Source organism: Euprymna scolopes, chromosome 28 (assembly GCF_053919585.1).
Source record: "Euprymna scolopes isolate OS-2025 chromosome 28, ASM5391958v1, whole genome shotgun sequence".
Classification (NCBI taxonomy): Eukaryota; Metazoa; Mollusca; class Cephalopoda; order Sepiida; family Sepiolidae; genus Euprymna; species Euprymna scolopes.
In genome coordinates, this window is record NC_136509.1 from 38,017,266 (window position 1) to 38,041,616 (window position 24,351).

A 24,351-nucleotide genomic window follows, 5' to 3' on the forward strand; every position below is an offset into this window, starting at 1 on the left:
GTTTCATGGCTAATATAAATGCCTCCCTTTCCCTTTGATATTTTGGAATTTTCCAACTATGGAAATCTACAATATGCTGATTTACTTAGTATCAAAACGATGTTCTTTGATGCCGTATATTTATGTGCGGATAGTAGCGCTGTTACTAGAAACAGGGAAGTTGGAAATAATTCTGTGTCAAGAAATGTTACGAAATGTTAAAAATTCTAATGAAATGTAAACAATTGTAACAAAATGTTATATCATGTTACAACTTCTTACGAAATGTTACACATTGTTATGAAATGTTACAAAACTGTGGAAATTGTGACAAAATGGTAGAAATTGATGTAAAGTGTTATGCAATGTTACAAAGTATCCCGCAATGTTACAAATGGTTATGAAATGTTACAAAATGTTGCAATTTTTTATGAAATGTTACAAATTGTTACACAATGTTACAAAATGGTAGAAAGTGTTACAAATTGTTACTAAATGCACAAAACGTTTCAAAAACAGTTGATGAGAGATCTTGACTTCATATATATTAATCAAGTGTTATTGAAGCTTTTTTCAACAATAAGACTATATTTCATCTATTTTGTTAATGAAAGGACAACTGCTAAGTGAACCTCTATAAAATGGTTATTCTGCAAGTTTTTGTTTCTACTCGTATTTGATTTCGGTTCAAGTCTCTAATTTTGAAATACAAAAACAGATTCGAAGAAGCTTAATTACAAGTGTAAGAAAATGCAAAAAATAAAATCACATAAAGTATACTGATATTTCGCTTTTATTGGCATAAGCTTCTTCAGAGTGGAAAAGAAATATAATAAATGTGAAATACTAGTTTATTTAATGTAATTTTTTATATAATTTATCTTTTATATTTTGTGATTGATATACTTTTCAAATTAATAAATATGATATAAATTTTTTTTTCTTTTTACCAGGTGCTAAAATTATCCTGAAACGAAAATTCACCGCTTCTAAGTTCTGGTCCGATTGCTGCGAGCACAATGTCACATTTGTTCCCTACATCGGAGAGTTTTGTCGATACATATTAGCTCAACCAGATGTAAGTATGCAATCACCAACCTTTCTGCCATGAAGTGCGATCTCATTATCATAGCGTTTCACTCCATCTCGAGATACATCGTCAGGCAATGACTGAGACATTCCTCAGGTCCACATCAGAGCATACCTCACATAGAGAAAAGTCTGTGCGAATGTGTGCAATAGTCTGCAGGATGGCGCCACAGGGACACTGAGCTCAAAGATTTGATCTTTGCGGCCTTTAGCAAACTATTCAGCCAATTTTGGGTCTAAACATTTAAAACTTTTTAATCAGATTTTGAGCGAAAATTTGACTGCCAAGAGGTCAAAGTTTAAAGATTTGACCATTGTAAACTCTATCAAACTCCTCCACCAATTTTGGGTTGAAACACTTGAAATTTTCCTGGACATGAGTCAAACTTTTTAATATATATAATTTTAATATATATACATATGCACATAAAGTTATGAACATTATATAGGGGCTGAGCAAAGCCGGGCTGAACTGCTAGCATATATATATATATATAAGAAATTGAATTTAAATTCTGTAAATTAGAATTTACAACAAATTTATCATTCAACAAGGCATATAAGTAAGTTAAAAACTTAAAATTTTTTTCTTATTTCATGGATTTTCAAAGTAGTTAGCAAAATAATATTCACATATGTGCTAACCAGCAAAATTATAGCCTTTCTACAAATTATGAGAGAAGTCATATTTGTATAAAAGTTGATGATAATACAGAAATGTATTGGTTAAAAGGATATTCCAAAGGAAGTCCAAGCTCAATGAAGAAAAAAATTTGGAAAATGTGGTACAATCCAAAGAAAATGTTGATTAGTCAGATGTTTAGATGCACTGTAAATAGTCAAATAGAAATTTTAATAATTCAAGTGGTTGAAAAGTAAATTGCAGAAGATTTTTCCACTGGAAAGATACTAAGTAAAAAATTTATTATTCTCCTCCCGATGCGAGAAGGAAAAAAAATTGAATTTAATCACTTTTTACATACATCCATAATTTATCCATAAATATACATTTCTTGTTAACTAGCAGAATCGAACCCACAACGACATTATATATGTAATAGCTTGTTTCTGTAAAGAGTAATAGTTTGAATAGAAGAAAGAAAAATTCTACAGAAAAATAAAACCAAAACATTTTGCTGTTTTAGCACATAAATTGAAAACAACAAATTATGAAAGAAGTCATTTGTATGAAAGTTGATAATAATGCTGAAATGTATAGATCAACTGAAAAATGTGATACAATCCAAAGAAAATATTGATTGGTTAGATGTATAGATGCACATAAAGTAGTCCAATAGAAATTGTAATAATCCAAGTTGTTTAAAGGTAAATTCTAAATATGAAGATGGCATCCTAAAATTGCGATAGATTTTTCCATTGGAAAAGATACTAATTGAAAAAATTATTATTGGCCTCCCGACAAGAGAGCGAGGAAAAGAAATTGAATTTATATACATACTACCATTTCAGCCCAGCGTTGCCCGGGTGTTTTGAGGTGTATGTTGAGCAAAAAAAAAAAAAAGGCGGTCAATTTTTTTAACTTTGACCCCTATTATGACCCCTTAACATTTATTGTTTTGGGCTCAAATCAAACAATTAAGTTAGTTCCATGTCCAAGGAACCTATATGTAAGATTTCAAGTGTTTAGACCCAAAATTGTCAGAGGAGTTTGGTAGAGTTCTCAAAGGTCAAATCATTGAACTTTGACCCCTTAACAGCCAAATTTCTGTCCGAAAACCGACCACTAAGATTTTCTCAAATCTCAGTACCCTGTATATCAAATTTCGAGTCTGTAGACTTCAAATTGACAGAGTTATTGCATAGGGAAATGTACACAGACACACAGACACGTTCACTTTTATAGATATAATAGATATATATTCATTAATTTTTACATTCATAAAAAGTTATTTATAGACCCGCATTTCTTGTTAACTACCAGGTATAAGCATGGCTTTCCTTTAGCAAGGATCGAACACACAACGACATTATATGTAGTTAGGCATTTTACGAAGCCTTATGTAATATCCGGTTTCTTTAACGGGTAAGTTATAGTCTGAATGAAAAAAATTAAAAAAAAAAACATTTTAACTTTTATTTCCTTTTTTTCTTTTTTCTATTTAGTATCCACACCAGAAATCGCACAAAGTGAAAATTTTCTGTGGAAACGGTCTTGGGCGAGACATTTGGCAAGAATTCAAAGAACGATACCGAATTCCGAAAATAATTGAACTGTACGGCTCCACTGAAGGGAATTGCTTTTTGATAAATTTACAGAACAAAATCGGTGCAATTGGACGGCTTTCTCCACTAATGGTAAGTCCTTCAAACTGTTTGAATTCTTAGCTTGTCTATTTTACAACATATCAACCCTTTTGGGGTTTATTTAATGGCAAAACGCAACACATATTTAAAACGGATCATTGTATGCAGTTAATTAAACTTTAGTTGTATTATTTGAATTATTTGAACTACTGTTCTTGTCTTGGAAGTTATTCTCATGCAAGGAACCATGTTGTGACTGATAAAGTGCAAAGTGATAATCAGTTCTAAGTGACAGTCTTTTGGAGGTTGAAGGTTCAATCCTTAATGCAAACAATACTAAGAATACAATTTCGAATTACTAACAAATCATGGCTGATGGAACAAAAGCAATCCACCTCTGTAAATTAAGCATTTTAGAGTATTAGTGTGAGGGTGTAACTGTTCTGGGTCCGTTGCTTTTTATTTGTGTCTTAGAATAATTGTCCAAGAAATTTCATATGGTAATAGTGGAAATTGGGCAGAATTTGATTATTTCATAAGAATTTGTTTACATTGAACTTGAAAACGACCATGTTGTATTCAACCATGAAACAACTCTGCAGTATTGTATCCTACAGATGAGCAATTCTAGGAAAGAAACTTTGCTCAGGCACAGATGAAGAGTAAGGGAAATTGTTGACAATGGTTGTAGCTAGACAAATGTTTGTGTGTTATTTGGGGGGGGGGTGCTTTAAAGATTGAAGTTCAGTCGAGCATCTGCTATGAAAATAGTGCATAAACATGCTGACTTCTTTAAAAAATAAACTGCGGTTAAATGTCATAAAAATAGGTACAAACCTCTGATTTTTGTGAAGCATGCAGTGTATGGTGGCCAACGAAAAAAGATAAAGAAAAAAAATGGCTACAACTCCTAATTATATGCTGGTGATCTCATGAAGGAACAAGATTTCTCGTTACCTCATATGCAAATGAGATGTTGCCAGCTAGAATAAAAAAGCCCATTTTTCAGAGACTGTATCAACTTTTGAGCCATGAGCTTTGACAACAGTGTGTTGAATTTAACCCTGAAAATTGTTAGTTGAAAGTACAGATTAGTTAACAGTTGATAATCCATTTGGGAAAGTGCAGAATGATTAACAACTGATTATTTAACCACATAAACCCTGATTCAAAAATGTTACAACTTTTCTCCAGAATATGCTCCGACCCAACAAAATGTACTTGGTGAAATATGACCTTGATTCTGCACAACCCATACGCAATGAAAATGGTCGATGTATTCCAGTGAACGAAGGTAAGACGTTTTATAAAAATAAAAAGAATAAAAACAAAAGGAACCGTAGTTGTAACATCTTGAATTTTGTAATCGATCAACAAGAAACATGTAATGCCACATAAAAATCTCTCTACTCCCTTCCCCCCCCCCCCAAATCAGTGGTCTCCAAAGAACTACAATTAAAAAGAGACAAATACAAAAATACAAATGTGAGATATATATATATATAATGGACTCTCCCATCGATTTCAATGTATGAGCTTCCGCCACAACAACTAAGTTGCTGGGAAATCCACACAGATGATTTGTTTTATAGTGGTGAAGGCTTTGTGCAGAACCAACCACACTTTTTGGTATTACTGCTAACCTCCATCGGTGCAGTTGGCTGCCACACGAGAGAGCATACAGTATACCACAAATTTTTACATCAAAGTTTTCCTTCTCCTAAATGCATGTTTTACCAAAGACTGGGGGTTCATCTCTCCCAGTGAATTAATGCACACCCAGATACCAACCTTGAAATTTCTACGGCTATATCTATGAATGTCTAAAAATTTACAGGTAGAGAATCAGAAAATGGTTATTTAGCACCTGTGTAATAATATTTTTATATAGGTGTGAAAAGGAAGTAGTAAGTGAACCTTTGGTTTACTTTTGGCGGCCTCGTAATTCGTGTTTCACTTATTTTGTCCTTTAATCCTTATATTCCATGAGTGATATTTCTGACAAAGAGTTGCTGCTTTCTATGTTGATATTACACCAATTGTAATTTGAGAACCCCATCAAATAAGGGAAATAAAAGGAACAGCTTTCATTGACACCAGTTGACCTTGACACACACATATGTGGCATATGTAAGCAAACTTTAAAAAAAAATCAAGTTGTTTGGATTTTCACCAGAAATTCGATTTTTAATATCACAAAAGATTTATTTAAAAAAAAAAAAAGAGGGAGGGTTAGATCTATTCAATATTTATTTTTTAATTAAATCCTAATTGATCCTTGGAATCTATCGATGTAATACTTATCGTTTGTTAGTTTTTGACCTTGCAGTAATATTTTCTTTTAGCTTTTTACATGAAATGGCTTCATGCTTGGTCTGGATCGATTTCTATAAAAGCTGTTAATTAAAAAAAAAATGTTAGAATGGAAAAATTCTATATAAGATTAAAAATTAAATAGAATTCCACTTAGAATTCAAGTAAAACTATATTTCTTGCCATTTTTACATGGGGAATGAGCAGGGGAAAACCAACAGAGAGAGAGAGAGAGAGAGAGAGAGAGGGCAGTGAGTTTATTTATTGTTTTCATTTAACTGAATTTTTCATCACCTTCTACTGATGCTACCAGATCAGGATGTCTGAAGATACCGGCTTTCTGACCTAAAATGCACCAAACATTTATGTTATTGTTTTCTTCTTTTCCTTTTGCAAAACTCAGTCATGTTCTGCAAAGTTAAAAAACAATCGAACCAAAAACCATGAATTTGAAGATATAAAGACCTTGAAGCATAATTTCTTTTTTCCTAAACTACTAGATTCGGCATTAAATAAACCGAAAAGGGGTGATATTTACAAAATATTTTATTTTTCAAGTGGATTTTCGTGAATTGATATTTTTATTAGAAATAATAATAAAAACTAGTTATATGAATTATTTGCAACCAAAATTGATATATATTTGCACAACATTTTCGTTTTCGAGCAGATATTGTTATTAAAAATAATAATAGAAACTAGTTATATTTACAAAACATTTTAATTTTCAAACAGATTTTCGTGAATTGATATTTTTATTAGAAATAATAATAATAACATTAATAATAATAATAATAATAATAATAATAACTAGTTATATTAATTATTCGCAACCAAAATTGGTATACATTTACAAAACATTTTAATTTTCGAGCAGATTTTCGTGAATTGATATTTTTATTAGAAATAATAATAATAATAATAATAATAATAATAATAAAAACTAGTAATATTAATCATTTGCAACCAAGATTTACAAAACTTTAATAAATGGATGTTATGCAGAAATTAAAAATCAATGTAAATAATTAAGAATTCAGGACGCTGATCTCTCCTGTCGGTGGTCAATGAATTAAATGTTTTGTAAATATATAAACGCACTCTACATAAAAATCAATATTAATCGCGAATAAATAATATAATTTGTTTTCATTATTATTCTTAATAAAAATATCAATCTATACTTTAAAATTTTGAAAAATATACAGGGTGGAACGATAAACGCCCTAGAAAAGATGACATGACTCCATTTCCATTCTATAACAAGGCTGATGGCCATTAGTCGCGTACTCTCGTGTAATGAATGAATGCGTGAATGCAGGATTGACATGAAATTCTTCAAGATAAACTAAAATGACCGAAAAATGAGCTGAAATGACTTAAATAAATAAAAAGTAAATGACTTAGAATGACTTTAATGAACTTAAGGATTAATTGAATGACCTTAAGAATGACTTGAATGCTTAAAAAATAACTGGAATCCTTCAAAAACAACTTGAATGATCTGGAGAATGACTGGTTGTAAAGTGGGTGATCATTTTACATTAAATTAATACAGAAAAAAGATCCCCCACTTTATATCACAAAGTTACAAACGTAAGAACAACATGTAGTAAGAACAGCTACACTTTGAGATATTAAATCTTTTATTCAGGCAAAAAATGAACATGAACAAAAAACTTAGGCACAAGGCCAACGCAAAAGGGGGGCAGATGGGGGTTGTTGGTCATCCTTGTCACTCTAGAACTAGACAAAGGTTTCTCTTAGCTAGAATCTTCTTTCACCATAATACCGCATTCGCCCATTCGTACTTGGGGACGTCCTACTTGGCACCCAATTGTTTAAAACATTTTTTATTTCCGTGTAAAAACAAAAAAGATAATAACAATGATGATACAATAATTCATTTGTGTCGAGGGCGGGGGAAGAAAAAATACAAAAGTGGTTAGTAAGACCCTCCCAACCCCATCTAGTTGATAGACCGTCTGTCCCACTTTGGTTTGTAAAGGAACCTGAGCTCTTGCAGGCCGGTCTCTAAGTGGGGATTCTCTATAGATGGGACGAAATGGAGAAAAGAAAATTTTGTGGGTGAGGAATGGGGAGTTAGTGATTGATTTCTTTCTCTCGAAGATGGGTGAAATTTATAGTGAGGGGTGAAAAGAAAAATTGCAGATAGGAGGGGATGGGGATCTTGGAGGCTTCCTAGTTGGGGATGAATGAAGCATTCACTCGGCTAGCTAAGAGGCTGAAAATGGATTACGCTTGACGGAACTATGCGTTCCACACCTAGGCGGGGAATGCGTATTCAAACTTGGCTCCTTTTCATACACACAGACTTGCTACATGTATCCATCTTCTGTCAAATGCTGCATGATGCAGCCTTCTTCTATCACATCTGATCTTCACCCGTAGTTGGTGTTTAAAGAAAGCGATCAGATCCTGATCAGAAAAAGATAACATGCAGACACGATGTCCAAATCACAATTCTCGCCAGGGTCAGGATCGTAATGTAAACCATTTGTCTTTCCCGGTCCCACGTTGTCAATGACATTGGATACGGTAATCGGGTGAAGATGCTCAGGATCGATGTGAGCCATCACCTCGCTGACATATGACCAGTACTGGTGGAGTTTGCGGCAATCAAAGATAGCGGGATCACTTGTTTCTACGGCCGTTGTCCCACAACGGGGACAAGCAGGCGACTCCAAAATCTCAGAACTGCATTGTATGTTTTTAAGTGGAAGTGAACTTCAGGCCAATCACAAGGGCAGAGAGAACTCCGAATTGTTCAGATGACTCGAACCTGGCGCCCAACTCCAAGTGGAGCAGATCTCACTCTGCTACCAACCCAAATGCGCGCATAGTGGGTCAGTGGCGGCCCTCCCTCACTAGATCCCTGTGGAGTTCCCTACGGGTAACAGTCACAAGGTTGCTGGACCTTGGTAGTTGTTTTAGCGTGGCTCGGCACTCTTTCAGGAAGGCTGAGTCTCCCCGTGGCCTACGACGACTCTCGATAGTGGGGTCAAGAATGAGGTCGGGAAAGGCGGCAGTAATCGCGGGGTGCCACGGTCGATCTTCTTGAAGGTGGTGGCTCAGGAAGGCCAGCCTCTCAGCATCTCGATGACACTTCAAGTCCAGCAGTCCCAAACCTCCCTTATACAGACGTTGGCAGCAGACCTGTCTGCTCACCCAGTGTCTTCTTCTGTCCCAAAAGAGTGAGGACAAGAGTTCGACAAGAGCTTTTAGGTGTTGTACAGGCAGGGGAAGTACCACCAGTTGGTAAAGGATGAGAGGGAAGACGTATGTGGTGCACGCCTCAACTCTACCCTTTAAGGAAAGTTTCTTAGGAAGCCACGCGTTGACCGCAGCCTCCACCTTTGATCGTACCTCCGACCAATTCTTATCAAGCTGGAGACCCGGTCCGAATCACATGCCAAGGATCCAAACCGAGCCATCCGTCCAGCTGAAGGGCGCTGGGAGGTTTGAATTGCCACTCCAGGTGCCTAACCGCAGTCCAACAGACTTACTGCAGTTTATCTTGGCCCCCGTGATTCTTTCATACTGTGCAAGTGCCTCCGACACGATCTCAATGTCTCTGAAGCTCGACACGAAGACTGTGACATCATCGGCGAATGCAGATACCTTGCCAACTGAGCTGCCAGGCAGAGCCATTTCACGCAAGGCCGAATTTGTCTCCCCACGTCTCAGCTTGTGGAGCAAAGGCTCCAAGGCCAGGACGTAAAGCAGGGGCAACAGCAGACAACCATGACAAACCGACCGAGAGATAACAAAGGGTTTCGAGCGCTTTCTGTTGACTTGCACGACAGCCGTGGACTGTCGATACATCACGGAGATCCACTTGCAGAAGTCCGGTTTAAAACCGGCAGCCTCTAAGACAGATGCCAGGAAACGATGGTCGACCCTATCGAATGCTTTGGACTGATCTAAGTTGAGGAGCGCGGCTTTCATGTCGTCATCTATTCCCCCGTCTACGATCGTGCAGATCAGGTGCAAGTTCTTCTGAATCGATTTCCCCTTCACAGCATAGTTCTGTTCTGCTTCAACCAACTCATTGATAACAACCTGCAGCTGATTCGACAGGATTGTGGCCAAAATCTTCAACTCTGTGTTTAGCAGAGTTATGGGCCTGTAGTCATCTAACTCTTCCCCTCCGTGCCCATCACCTTTCTTTAGCAATGTGATCACACCCTTGGTTACCTGCACTGGGATGGATCCCTGAGCAAACCAATGGTTGAACACATCCGTCAGAAGAGGCAGAAACATGGGCAACAGTCTCAAGTACAGTTCGTATGGCAGACCTCAAGTCCCGGCAATCTGTCACAGCTGACCTGCTTCAGCGCAGTAAAGACCTCCCGCTCTGTCACCCGGCCCTCGCAACCAGCCGCTCTAGCCGCCTTGAAGCGGGGAGAGTCGGCCAAATAGTCGCTAAACTCAAGGACTGCTGCGTAAAATGTTCCTCGAAATGTTCTCGAAACCCCTCGCAGATCTCTCGAGTCGATTCCAGGGTGCGTCCATCCGGATGTCTGACTTTCGCAATGTATTTGTCCGAGCCACCCTCAGAAACCTCACGGCGCATGTTTGCATCAGAATTGACTGCTTCGTTGCCTATCTTTCTAAGCCTAGCTCTAACTACTTGGCCTTCATAACACTCGCTAGTCTTGCGTAGAAGGTCTTGCTTAACTAGTTCCTGACTAACCCTATCGTCTCCCCCGTAGCCCGGGTTAGTTTGTGCTCTAGCTGCTTCTTCGTCTTGACCTTATCTAGTGTAAGGCACTGGGCATATTTGATGGAGAAGCTTCTGATCTTAGCTTTGAGACCTAACCACTACTTACTCCCAGTAACCGCCCCCACTAGTACCTTTTTAATCAATTCTCTTAACTGATCTCGTAAGTCTTGTATCTCCAGAAGGGCACTTTGATCTTGGCCAAAAGGCCAAGAAAAGCTTAAAAAGCTAAGAACAGCATCTATTAAGAACAGACCTTTGATCTTAACCAAAAAGGCCAAGCACAAAAGTGTTACGGACAGACCGACCGACAGACCAACCAACTGACCGACGGAGTGATTTATAGAGTCGCTTGCACGCGACTAAAAGCTGGTTTTCTTTTTTTGTTGAAGACTATATACTAGTTGGCCAGTTGTGTACCAATCTTAAGTGTGATTGGAGCCACAGTGTTCAACGCGCAAGATTGGAGATACAGCACTCTACAACTCATGCTCTATACTGATCCAAATTATAACAACAGGATTATTGCTAGCACCCTGAAAATACAAATCCGGATAACAGGGACATGCCCAAGGTGATGAAAATAACCCTTCTCTCACTGGCCCCTCTCCTTTTCCAGCCTGAACCCACTGGATTACTTTCTTTGGTCATACATCGAAAACATCACCAACATGACCTCCCACAACACCAAAGCCAGCCTGATTGCTGCCATCTATCATGTATTTGCCAAGCTCCTGGCAGCAATTGTGTAAAAGGCATGCTCCAAGTTCCAGACCCGTATCAAGGCTGTAATTGAAGCTAAAGGTAGCTACATTGAATAGATGTCAGCTCTACTACATAATCAAGTTACCTGAATTGATTTTTTAAAATAAAGCTGTAGTGTTGTTTTCTGTAGGTCGACAGTTTTATCATTCCACCATGTATAAAAATGTACTTTTGTTGTTTACAGTGGCAATGTGTGTGAAGGTCAAGGTCAAACCAGTGTCGACCAAATTGTGTCCTTTTGTTTGTTTTTTCAAATTGAAGTCAGTTAGGGTCCGTATTCCTTACTTTATCCTTAAAATAAAGGTTTTTTCAACATCTTAAAGATAATGTGTATTTGTCCAAAAATATGAATTTTAATAAGAAATTTAATATCTTTGGTCCTCCGACAAAAGATGGGTGAACCCTTGTCTGTTCGTCTGTCTGCACTTTTCTCAATAACTACGCCTTGGAATTTTTTGAAATTTTGCACAAACATTAAACATGATATGAGTAAAAAAGTAACAGAACGGATTTTCCAGGAAAACTCTGGGTGTCCTTCCCCCCCCCCCAAGAGTGCCTTTCGGGTTAAAATGGCTAAAATTGACACTTTCGTACTTATTAAAAAAAATGATGCCTTGAATTTTTATAAAACTTTCTATAAAGTTGTAACTAACTTATTTTCTATATAATTTTGTTAGTCTATACTTCACAATGATTCTTGGGTGTGCCCCAAAGAGGCTCTTTTAGGGCTAATAAAAAAAATCCATTTTTGGGACAATTTTACCATATTTGTCCAAAATTTTCTGTGTATGTCTATTAAGCAGTTTTGCATGGTGCTGAACTCAAATTTACATATGTTAATGCCTAAAACTGCACTGTTTGTTCATTTTCACCAGGATTTAACATCCCCTGGGGACTTTTGGGGCTATATAGGGGGGAGGGGGCAAATGCTGAACTTGGTGATGTTTTTTATGCCTCGTTTACTGTGCACTCACGGTGGACCATGCTTCACTTGTTATTATATAAATGTCTTAGAATATTTTCTTATTTAAAAATACTTAGGTGAATGTTTATTTAACACTGACTGGCTGGAACATAATATAGATCTGTCACATAGTCAAGGTATTATTGGCGGATGTGGGACATTTTCTAATGGGGAAGCGGCTTGTCTCGGACGATATGTCCTTTCACCTAAAAGCGTTTTGCTTTCTTTTGAATAAAGCTTGTCTACACCAAATAATCATGATGATATGAATCGACCGAAATATCTTGGCTTTGGTGATGTTTTTGTGTCGTTATTTTTACTAGTCATTTGCAGGCTTATCCACTATTCAATATATTAAATATTCAATACTGTTGGAAATAAATTTTCATCTACCATCTACCACTAGTCTCTCCCTCTTGAATCTAATAGGTCCCACCTTGTCAACTAAGCTCCAACCCCTGTTCCATCACCACAATGTTGCATCTCTGTGTCTGTTTTACAAGTATTTTAATGGAATGTGCTCTCATGAACTTGTTGCACTTGTGCCTCCTTGATGTACATATCCGTGATAAACTTGCTTAGCAACAAAATCACACCCCTTCACTGTTGAGGCCCCTAAATGCCAGAAAGCTTTCTATTCTAATAGTTTCCTCCCTCAAACAGTTAGACTTTGGAATTACCTTCCTGCTTCCCTGACTGTACTGATATGCAGAGGTTTAAATGTAACATAAACCAACATCTTGTTAATCTTTCCTAGGCATGGTCCCAAATAGTAGCCCCTCACGGTCAAGTGGGGATATCCCTTGTTAGAGGTGAACGTGGGTAAAAAAAAAATTTAAAAAAAAAAAAAAAAATATTAAACATATATGTTTGTAATATATATACTAAAGAGTTGTTTTATTTATACCATTTTTTTTCTTCTCTCCATATGCGCAGGTGAAGTTGGTCTTTTGATTGGTAAATGCATTCCGGAAACTGATTTTCAGATGTACAAAAATAGAAAAGATCTGGACGAAGCAAAATTCATCCGGAATGTTTTTGTCGAAGGTGATAAATATTTCAATAGCGGCGACTTGCTTTATATGGACAGCGACTATTTTGCTTATTTTAGTGATCGCATCGGCGATACATTTCGGTTAGTATTTGTTTTTTTTGTTTTTTGGGGTTTTTTTTTAAAACAAAAATAAAGAAAACTCTCTGTGCTGTATATGCTCATGACAGAAAGAAAATATTGTATTCCAAAAATCATATAAATTGATCAAGTATTTTTATTTTTATAAAAGAAAATCAAATGTTATGGTTAACCGAGGAGCGACTGTCTCACGATGCCATTTTGAAAACAATCTCATAAAACAAGGGAAATAATTCAAACTTGTAAAATTTATATTGTAATGCCTACAGATTCCCAATAATAGCTTTAAAATTATCTTATTGATTAGAAATATTTGATCAATTTAAATGATTTTTGGAATACGATATTTCTTTCTGTCACAGGTACACACAAAATAGATTTTTTCTTTCTTTTTTTTTAATATAGAAGTAATTCTGGACAAGCACCATATTTTTATTGTTATTATTTAAAGATTTTTTTAAATTGTTTTCAGTTAAAGATTCTTTTAATTGTTTCAATTAAAGATTTTTTTAATTGTTTTCAGTTAAAGATTCTTTTAATTGTTTCAATTAAAGATTTTTTTTAATTGTTTTCAGTTAAAGATTTTTAATTTTCATTCAAATATTTAAAAATTACTTTTAAATGGTTTCTATTTAAAGACATTTTAATTGTTTTCATTAAAAGACTTTTTAATTGTTTTCAATTTTTTCATGTAAAGATTTTTAAAAAAATTCATTTAAAGATATATTTTAATTTTTTTCATTTAAAGATATATTTTATTTTTTTCATTTAAAGATATATATATATTTTTTTTCATTTAACGATTTTAAATAAATTTCATTTAAAGATAAAAAAAATTGTTTTCATTTGAAGATTTTACCCTTTTATCTATTATTTTGTTTTTTGCATTTATTTAGGTTTTCCTTCTTTTTTTTTTCATGACTAATTTTTTTTAAATTCCAAGCATTATCTGTAGAGGCTATATAAGCCATAGTTAAATGTTGGGAATCAGAATTTCTTGATTGAACCATAAAAATAAAAGAGTAACTATTTTACATCAATAAGACAAATATAGATTTACTTTCGAAAGAATAACCAACTTTAACGTAACATGAGGTTGTTTTTTGTTAAGGGGCGGGGGTATTACACAGGCACATTTCAGATTGCATTCAAAAAACGGAAACTTAAGATGTGCTTTTTTTACGCAAACATTTTTCGATTCCAACTCAAAATGGTTCCTCATCTATTAATTATTTATCAAAAACAAGATCAAACAATAATTTATTAATTATTTATCAAAGACAAGCTCTAATAATATTGGTCCCCGACAAAAGGAGGGTGGACCTGTAAATTCACCCTTATCTGTTCATCTGTCCGCACTTTTCTCAATAACTACGCCTTGGAATTTTTTGAAATTTTGCACAAACATTAAACATGATATGAGTAAAAAAGTAACAGAACGGATTTTCTGGGAAAACTCTGTTTGCCCCCCCTAGGGATGCCTTTCGGGTTAAAATGGCTAACATTAACGCTTTTGTGTTTATTAAAAAAAATTAATGCCTTGGATTTTTATAAAACTTTCTGAAAAGTTGTAACCGATTGATTTCTATATAATTTTGTTTGTCTATACTTCACGATAACTCTTGCATGTGCCCCAAAGACTCTTTTAGGGCTAATAAAAAAACTACAGTTTTAGGACTATTTTACCATATTTGTCCAAAATTTTATGTGTATGTCTATTTAGCAGTTTTGCATGGTGCTGAACTCAAATTTAAATATGTTAAGGCCTTGGGGACTTTTGGGGCTAAATGGGGGAGGTGGCAAATGATGGATTTTGTCATTTTTTTTTTTTTTCTCATAGTGCAGAACTCAAATTTACATATGTTAAGGCCCAAAACTGCACCATTTGTTTATTTTCACCAGGATTTGACGTCCCCTGGGAACTTTAGGGGCTAAATGGGGAGGGGGGTCTGAACTTAGTCATTTTTTATGCCTCGTTCACTTTGAACTCACGGAGGAACATGCATACTTCACTTGTTTTAATTGTTTTCAATTAAAGATTTTTTTAATTGCTTTCAATTAAAGAATGTTTTAATTGTTTTCAATTAAAGATTTTTATTTTTCATTCAAATATTTTTTAAATTGATTTTAAATGTTTCTATTCAAAGATATTTTAATTGTTTTCATTTGAGGACTTTTTAATTGTTTTCAATTTTTTTTTTTTTTTTCATTTAAAATTTGAAAAAAATTTTCATTTAAAGATATTTTAATTGTTTTCATTTAAAGATCAAAAAAATTGTTTTCATTTGAAGATTTTACCCTTTTTTTCCATTATTTTATATTTGCATTTATTTAGGGTTTACATTTTTTTTTTTTTTTTTTCATGAATAATCGTTTTTTAATTCCAAGCATTATCTGTAGAGACTATACAAGCCATAGTTAAATGTTGGGAATCAGAATTTTTTGATTAAATCATAGAAATAAAACCGCAATTATTCTTCATCACTGAAAAACAAATACAGATTCACTTTGACGTAACATACGGTTGTTTTTGTTGAGGAGGTGGGGGTATTACACACACACGTTTTTAGATTTCATTCAAACTCAACGGAAACTTTAATGCAAGATGTGCTTTTTTTTACACACACACATTCTTCGATTCCAACTCGAAATGGTTCCTCATTTATTAATATTTAACAAAAACAAGATTAAACAATATTTTTATTGCATTATGTTCAGGCCACTAAACTACCGTTTTACTTAAAAGTTCTCTACTAATATCATTTTTTTATATAGAAATTGCTCAAGACCAACAAGTTAAATGATTGAACAAAGGAAGCAGAGAATAGATCAGACAATTTCGACAAACACAGACCATAATAGTATTTGTAGAAAAGACTGAGACTAGCAACATCATGTCTGTGAAAAAAATGTTGCAGTGAAGAAGAAAGTGTGGCGGCCAATCAAATTACAGATACGTTTCTGCAATTTGTCAAGAACCTTCAAATGGGACACAAATTCACAAGCCCAAATATGATAACGATACTCTATACATAGTTTGTAGAGATAAAGATTAGCCTTGGGTGTAAGAAAGTGTTTAAAGCAATAGACAGAAGCACTTTTATGACAAAAGAATGGAAAAATGGGTTTATTGGCAGAACAATGGACAGGAAGTTGTTCATAAATGTGCACAAAAGGAAGCTGGCATGGAATTGTTAGTCATAGTGTGGTGATGATTGGAACAAAGAAGGTCAATATGGTTAGAATTAGTTTAGTCAGCATAGATTCATCAGCCCAAATATGACAACAGTATTCCATATATGTTCTGATAGTTGATTTGTAGAGATAGAGAACAGCCTCAGGTTTGAGTAAGTGTTTTGAGTGAATGGAAACACAATCCAATGATCTCTCTTTCACACGTGCCTCATACGACACATTCAGACTTGTTATTTTTCAGACACACCATCTATACATGTACACTTGGTACTTTAACTCGAGAAATTAAGCTAGGTCGGTGACAGGGAAAAAAACGGAAGCAATGTTGGGGCAAGCTGAGATACCAAGATTTAAACATTAATAAGTTCTCCAATTAGTTTGTTATATCAACAAAACTTTGTTATTATTTTTCAGCTGGAAAGGAGAAAATGTTTCGACTCTTGAAGTTGCCAACGTTTTCCGCGAACTTGACTTTATCAATGATGCTAATATTTACGGAGTTAAATTTGCAAGTAAGTCTTCTGTTTTGCATTTATTTCTTTTGTTCACTCCAAACAAGGCATACTGCCACTGGAGCATAAGGAGCTTCTGTGATAGTAGTCGGATTTAATGAGAGGGAGTGGGGCATCCTGGGTAAGGAGTTGAGTGGCAAGATGTTTGTTCACATTATATGTAAGAAGCAATCTGACATTTGGCTGGTTGGCCAATCACTCAGTAGTTCCCAGGTGCAATGGTTTATACTCTTTCTTAATTTTTACAGACTTCCTTTCTCACGAATTCAAGCTTATTTCCAAAATCTTTCTCTATTTTAATGACTCATAAGAAATGGTTTCAGGTTTTTTTTTCTGCCTTCAGAGAAACTTGCTGTAAGAAGTGTTCCAACAGTGTGTTCCTATGCCAGGACCTATAATTAACTGGTGGGCCAGTCACTCCAGTGATACAACTGTATATTTATAGCAAAGGAAAATAGTACATAGAAATATGTGACTGTTACAGGTCAATTGCTGCTTGTGTAAGAAAACATCTGGTTAATCTACTGGGAATCAAAAAAGTAATGTTGTGCTAAAACATCATTAACAATTATATGCTTCTAGGTGCAATAATTTATACTCTTTCAATCATATGTCTGACGCTTGTCTGTTCCCCCCCCCCTCCCGAATTCAACTTGGATGTCTTCAAGTCTAACACAAACAAATTCCTGATGAACTGCCCCCTTAAGTAATGACACCTTATCAAATCCCCAATACTAACTATTACTACGATACTATCCCACTGATTAGTGTGCACACAATAACCCTTATCCCCGAGTGGCTCCTGGGCCTTGATAAGTGGTGACCCCCATGTAAAAAAAAATAAAATAAAAATAAATAAAAAAAATTTAAAAAAAAAAAAAAAATTTCCACCTAATTTTAAGGACTTCCTTTCTCACGAATCAGAGCTTATTTCCAAAATCTTTCTGTATTTTTTTTTATTTTGTGGAAATCGCTCGAGACAAGACATGAAGCCACTTGGTGAGCTAACAAGAATGAAAGATGATTATTGCAAAGACAGGAGATGTCTATTGACCTTAGTTTTGAAAAGACCAGAACTACCGATAGAAAGAAAACAGTGAGCGGGAAGAGAGTTCCACAACCTTGCAGTCCTTGGACACATACTGTAATAGTATTTGGAAAAAAGACTGAGACTAGCAACATCACGTCTGTGAGAGAGAGGTTGCAGTGAAGAAGAAAGTGTGGGGCCAATTTCTGCAATTTATCAAAAGCCTTCAAAAGGGACGCAGATTCACGAGCCTAAATATGACAACAGTATTCCATACATGGTTTGATAGTAGATTTTTAGAGATAGAGAATAAGAACGTGTTTAGAGCAATAGAGAGAACCAATTTATGAGAATCAGAAGGAGCAATGCATTTAATATATGAACTCATGAAAGATTTGATGAAAAAGGAAGACTAAGAAGTTTTAGAGTCGATTTCTTATTGAGAGCACAGCCATCCATAAGAATCTCAGGAAGAAAAGGGCCTTGCCTCACGTTCGAGTTTTTGGATAACTGTTCTTTCTGCTTCCTTCATAAATGGTGGATTGAGGGTCCTATGTATTATAAAGATTTTTAAACCCTAAATGATCTGTGCTGTTCTTTATCAATAACATTTATTACTGCGCTTATTAAAAAAAAAAGCTAATAACAATGAGAAAAAGAGAGAAGGAGATATTTAATCAAGAGAAAAGACTTAACATTTGGAAAGTTTGATCTGAGACTTCTGATATTATTATAAAAAATAGTGAGGTGTTTGTTGGATGGATTTGTGGAAGGCAAATAATAAAAAGAGAAACAAAGGTAGAATCACCATGGACATTCAAAAAAAATTACTGTAATTAGTAGTCCAACAAACCCTAACCCTAACACTTGCTGTAGACCTCCAATTAGTTTGTGTGAAATTATCTACATTGCCCTCTATCGCCCCCCCCCATAACAGTGGAGTTACTATCTTTAAGAGTATATCTGAGAAAATAGACCACATCCTGTCTGCTCATCCCTCGGCTAACATTTCCATTTCCAGTGACTTCAATGTCCATAACGTGGAATGGCTGACCCACTCAAATAAGACAAATAATGAGGGGAGGTTCTGTCATGATTTTGCCATTGCCTATGACCTCACTCAGATTGTTCGCGAGGCCACCCATGTGCCCGATACTACCAGTCAGTATGCAAGTCTTCTAGACCTTTTTCTCTCAACTCCCCCTGAGCTATGTTCATGTTCCGTTCTATCTCCTCTAGGATCCTCTGACCACTCCGTTGTATCAGTTAAGATAAAAATGAAATGTAATAAGTCTTCAGATGTACCTCTCCACCGTACTGTATACCGATACTCTATGGCTGACTGGGATAGCTTCCGTACATTCATATCTGATCTACCACTGTATTCCATGTTTAAAAAGGATGTGTCCTCTATAGTATCAGACCTGACCGAATGGTTAATTGTAAGCATAGACCGATTCATACCATCCAAAAAATTTAAAAAGAAAAACTAACAGCCAGCCATGGTTCTCCCCAGAATGTGCTGCTGCCATCGTGCACAGAAATCACTTTTTCCATAGCTACCAACGTAATAGATGCACTGAGACTAAAGCTGCTTTCAGGAACGCCAGCAACCACTGTAATAAAAAATGCAAGAAAGCTATATGCTCAGTCCGTTAAATCCAAAGTAGCTGATCAGCAGCTTGGTTTCCACCAGTTTTGGCAAATAACAAATAGGATCCTTAACAGAAGTGTGCATTCTATCCCAACCATTACCAATGGATCAGAGGTCATCTCGTCAGCATCAGACAAGGCCAAACTATTTACCAAGAACTTTGCAGCTAATTCTACCCTATGCGACGAAAGCCATCAACTCCCTGTATTTCCTCCTATAACACACAACACACTAGGTAACATACAAATATTTGTGTGTGAGGTCGCCAAGCTAATCAAGAACCTTGATTCCAGTAAAGCAACTGGCCCTGACGGCATTCCAATTATAGTGTTAAAAAAGCTTCAACCAGAACTTGCCCCCATACTTATAAAATTGTTTAAGCATTGCCTTAAGGAGGAGTGCTTTCCAACACCCTGGAATACCTCATCAGTATGGCCTGTATTTAAGAATTCAGGTGATAAGTCATCTCCCTCTCAGTACAGACCAATAAGTCTCCTGTGTGTCATGAGTTAGTTGCTGGAATCCATATTAAATAGAGAGGTAGTTAACCACCTCAGCAGAAATAACTTTCTTAGTGACACGCAATATGGTTTCTGTTCTGCTAGCTCTACAGCAGATGTGCTAACGGTTATATCTTATAGGATCAGCGAATCTCTCGACAAAGGCTTTCTTTCTAGGGCAATTGCTCTTGACATATCAAAGGCCTTCGATAAGGTATGGCATAAAGGCCTACTCCACAAGATTTCCAGCTACGGTATAACTGGAAATGTTTTCTCAATCATTAAATCATTTCTCTCTGATAAGCTCATAAGAGTAGTGGTTGATGGGCAGAAATCAGAGGCCCACAGTATTAATGCTGGAGTCCCTCAGGGGTCCATCCTGGGCCCAACTCTCTTCCTGATCTACATCAATGATCTCCTAAAACACATACTTAAATCATTCGTTGACATCTATGCTGTTGACACGACCATCTACAGCAACACATCAAAGGCTGTAAATGACAAAGTTCTCTCTGATTCTCTCTCCTCTGATCTAGAGCGTGTGGTACAGTGGGGGAAGAAGTAGCTGGTTACCGTTAATGCATTTAAAACCAAACTCCTATCTTTACATCATCAACGCTCTGATCCTCATCTGACATCAATTTAAATGGATGGCTCTTATCTAGGGGAGACCCCATGTTTTGATAAGTTTCTGGGTTTGACCTTTACTCCTGATCTGAAATGGAACACATACATCAAGTCTGTTGCCAAGGTCGCTGGAAAAATGGTGGGATCCTTCTACCGCTCCAGAAGATATCTCACTACTGATACAATTCTCTATCTATATAAAAGCCAAGTACATCCAAGGATGGAATACTGCTGCCACATCTGGGCAGGAGCTGCTAAAAACAGCCTATCCTGCCTTGACAGAGTACAAAATAGACTTTGTGGCTTAGTGGGGAATACCCTTTTCTCTTCCCTGCAACCTCTCTCCCACAGAAGAGACGTTGCGAGACTATCTTTGTTTTATCGTTATTTCCATGGCAAGTGCTCATCTGAGCTCCAATCTCTGGTCCCCCCCCACCTTACCAATCTTTCACGATAAACACCCGTCTAGCTGAAACCACTGTCAATAATTTTCCCCACTCTTTATCTGTGCCTAAATCAAAACGGTAGATTCCATGAACAAAGCTTCTTTCTTAGAACTGCACACCTGTGGAACTCTCTACCACTTGCCTGTTTCCCTCCTGACTTCAACATGGAAGTCCAACATAAACAAATTCCTGGTGAACGACCCCCTTAAGTAATAACACTTTATCAAATCTCCAATACTAATGAATACTGCAACACTATCCTATTGATTACTGTGCACAAAATAACCCTTATCCTCGAGTGGCTTCTGGGCCTTGATAAGTGGTGCCCTCCCTCAGATGCAATGGATTATATTCTCTCAATCATATGCCTGACGTCATATCTGCCTAATTTCAAAGTACTTCTGTTCTCACAAAGCTATTTCCAAGATCTTTGTCTGTTTTATTGAATCGCAAGAGAACGTTTGAGAAAACTTGCACTAAGAATTAGTTCCACAATTAATGTTCCGACACCAGGGCCTCTGATTTGCTGGTGGGCCAATCACTACAGTGGTACACCTGTTCATTTACAACAAAGAAATATTTGTACATAAAAATATGTGACTGCTGCAATATCGACTAGAGATGGTAAATGAAACACTAAATGAAGGAATAGAGAGAGAGAGAGAGAGAGACAGACAGACAGACAGACAGACAGACAGACAGACAGGGGAAGTTCGTGCACCAGCCCAAATGTTGCAACAATATTCTATGCACGGCCAAATGGTAGTTTTACAGAGATATAGAATCTATATATCTATAAAAGTGAAAGTGTGTGTGTGTGTGTGTGTGTGTGTGTGTGTGTGTGTGTGTGTGTGTGTGTGTGTGTGTGTGTGTGTGTGTGTGTGTGTGACTTGAGTCGAGATTTGACATAAGGAGTATTGAGATTTGGGAAAACATTTTTAATCGGTTTTCAGCCAGAAATTTGGCTGCCAAGGGGTCAAAGTTTAATGATTTGACATTTGAAAATTCTACCAAACTCCTCCGTCAATTTTTGGTCTAAACACTTGAAATTTTAGATATAGGTTACTTGGACATGGATTAAACGTTTTAATTTGATTCAAGCCCTAAACAATAAATGTTTAGGGGTCAAAATTGGGGTCAAAGTTAAAAAAACTTTTACCTCTGCAGTCTTTACCAAATTATTCAGACTAAACATTTGAAATTTTACATAAAGTGTATTCAGACATAGGGCAAGCTTTTTAATATGTTTTTGGCCGAAGATTTGGCTGCCAAGGCGTCAAAGAGCAAAAGATTTGACTTTTGCGGTCTCTAGCAAACTATTCAGCCAATTTTGGGTCTAAACATTTGAAATTTTACATAAAATGTATTCAGACATGCAGCAAGCTTTTTAATCAGTTTTTGGGCAAAAATTTGGCTGCCAAGAGGTCAAAGTTGAAAGAGTTGACCTTTGCAGACTCTACCAAACTCCTCCGCCAATTTTGGGTCTAAACACTTTAAATTTTAGATGTAGGTTACCTGGACATAAGTCAAACGTTTTAATATATATATATATATATATATATATATATATATATATATATATATATATATATATATGCACATAAAGTTATGAACAGTACATAGGGCCAGAGCAAAGCCAAGCTGAACTGCTAGTAATTTATAAAAATAGATGATCACACATATCATCTTTGAACCTTAATCTCTTGATAGTTGATATCCTGTTTTTAATTGTTTCCATTATAGTAAAAAAGAATTGTTTTTATTTGTTTTCGTTTTGATATTTTATTCTCTTTCCCATATCTTTCAGATTACCCTGGCCGAGTGGGAATGGCATCTTTGCTGTTTTCCTCGGGCAAGCATCACGCAACAGATGAACAATTGGCACAAATGTATGAAAAGTGCCAAAAAAGCCTGCCCTCCTATGCCATTCCACATTTCTTACGCATCCAGTCTGATATGAACCTTACAGGAACCTTCAAACTCCAGAAAAGGGCTCTCCAGGAAGAAGGGTTCAACCCTAACCTCGTCTGTGATCCTCTTTATTACATCAGCCCGACTACAAAATCTTACGTGCCTTTAACGAAAGACGCCTACACACAAATATGTATTGGAAAAAGTAAATTATGATTTATAATATTAAAAAATAAATATGGACAAATAAAAAAAAGCTAATCATGAATTTTCATAAATTTTGTTTCTAAAAATCATGCTATGATTATGGTATTGATGATTGCATTCACTCTCTGTCAAACCTTGCCTCATCTTTGTGATTTTTTAAAGAATTCTCCTTTTTCTTTGTACATTATATTTTTTTTTTTTTACAGAATCTGTTCATAGAACATATATTTTTATTCTATTTTTATACTTATGACAATCACCAGCCAATATTATCAAGCATTTTTTATATGGAAGATATAAAGAAAAATTTAAACATGGAAAAATAAACAAGTTAACATATTTTCATATATTTTATTTGGATGTTGAATAATAGTGCTAATGTTTTTATTCGCAACTGATATATATATATATATATATATATATATATATATATTAGTGATGGGATGATTCCAATATTTTTCCCCGATTCCAATACTGTTATGTTTGCAAATAATGTATAAGGCAATGCAAATGAAGACTCAACAAACAAAGACAGATCAATAAAAAGTATATTAGGAAAAGTATATTTACAGTATATTTACATAATGGTTGTCAGGTAAGAGAGTCCTGGCTGGAGAACATATCTGCTCTCGACTCGGCATTCGGTGGCTTCTGGTTGACACACACCCAGACTAACCGAGTCTTGTTATTTATGTGTAATATTATCCACATATGTAAATGAGTGGGTGCCACCACAACAAATACAATTACAGATTCCAAGCTAAATTCCCGATTCCGATACAATTCTTGATTCCGATTCTGATTTTTTATAAATCTCTAATTATTTAACCATAAGTTTGTTATTTCCTCCGATTTTCATAAAAACACATGTTAAATATGCAGATATTTTCCTAAACCTCAAAATACATTTGTGGAGGATGATATATCGATTTTAGCTTTACTGGTAATTTAAAATCAATAAATATTTATTATTTTATCATTATTACCAGCAATGGAAGATTTTGGTTTAAACAAAATCAAA

The 24,351-nt window shown here is 35.6% G+C and overlaps 1 protein-coding gene across 3 annotated transcripts in view; it reads left to right on the forward strand.

Annotated features, from left to right (window-relative positions):
* The window catches only part of LOC145249566 (long-chain fatty acid transport protein 6-like), a 69,621-nt gene extending 45,952 nt beyond the window's left edge, over window positions 1-23,669 (forward strand). For all 3 annotated transcript variants that reach the window (XM_080111240.1, XM_080111241.1, XM_080111242.1), the window contains exons 6-11: window positions 933-1,057; window positions 3,193-3,384; window positions 4,528-4,627; window positions 13,056-13,254; window positions 16,861-16,958; window positions 23,020-23,669. In XM_080111240.1, the coding sequence (XP_079967366.1) occupies window positions 933-1,057; window positions 3,193-3,384; window positions 4,528-4,627; window positions 13,056-13,254; window positions 16,861-16,958; window positions 23,020-23,339 (1,034 nt within the window). In that variant the 3' untranslated portion in view covers window positions 23,340-23,669. The remainder of the gene's footprint in view (window positions 1-932; window positions 1,058-3,192; window positions 3,385-4,527; window positions 4,628-13,055; window positions 13,255-16,860; window positions 16,959-23,019) is intronic.
* Window positions 23,670-24,351: the final 682 nt, after the last annotated feature.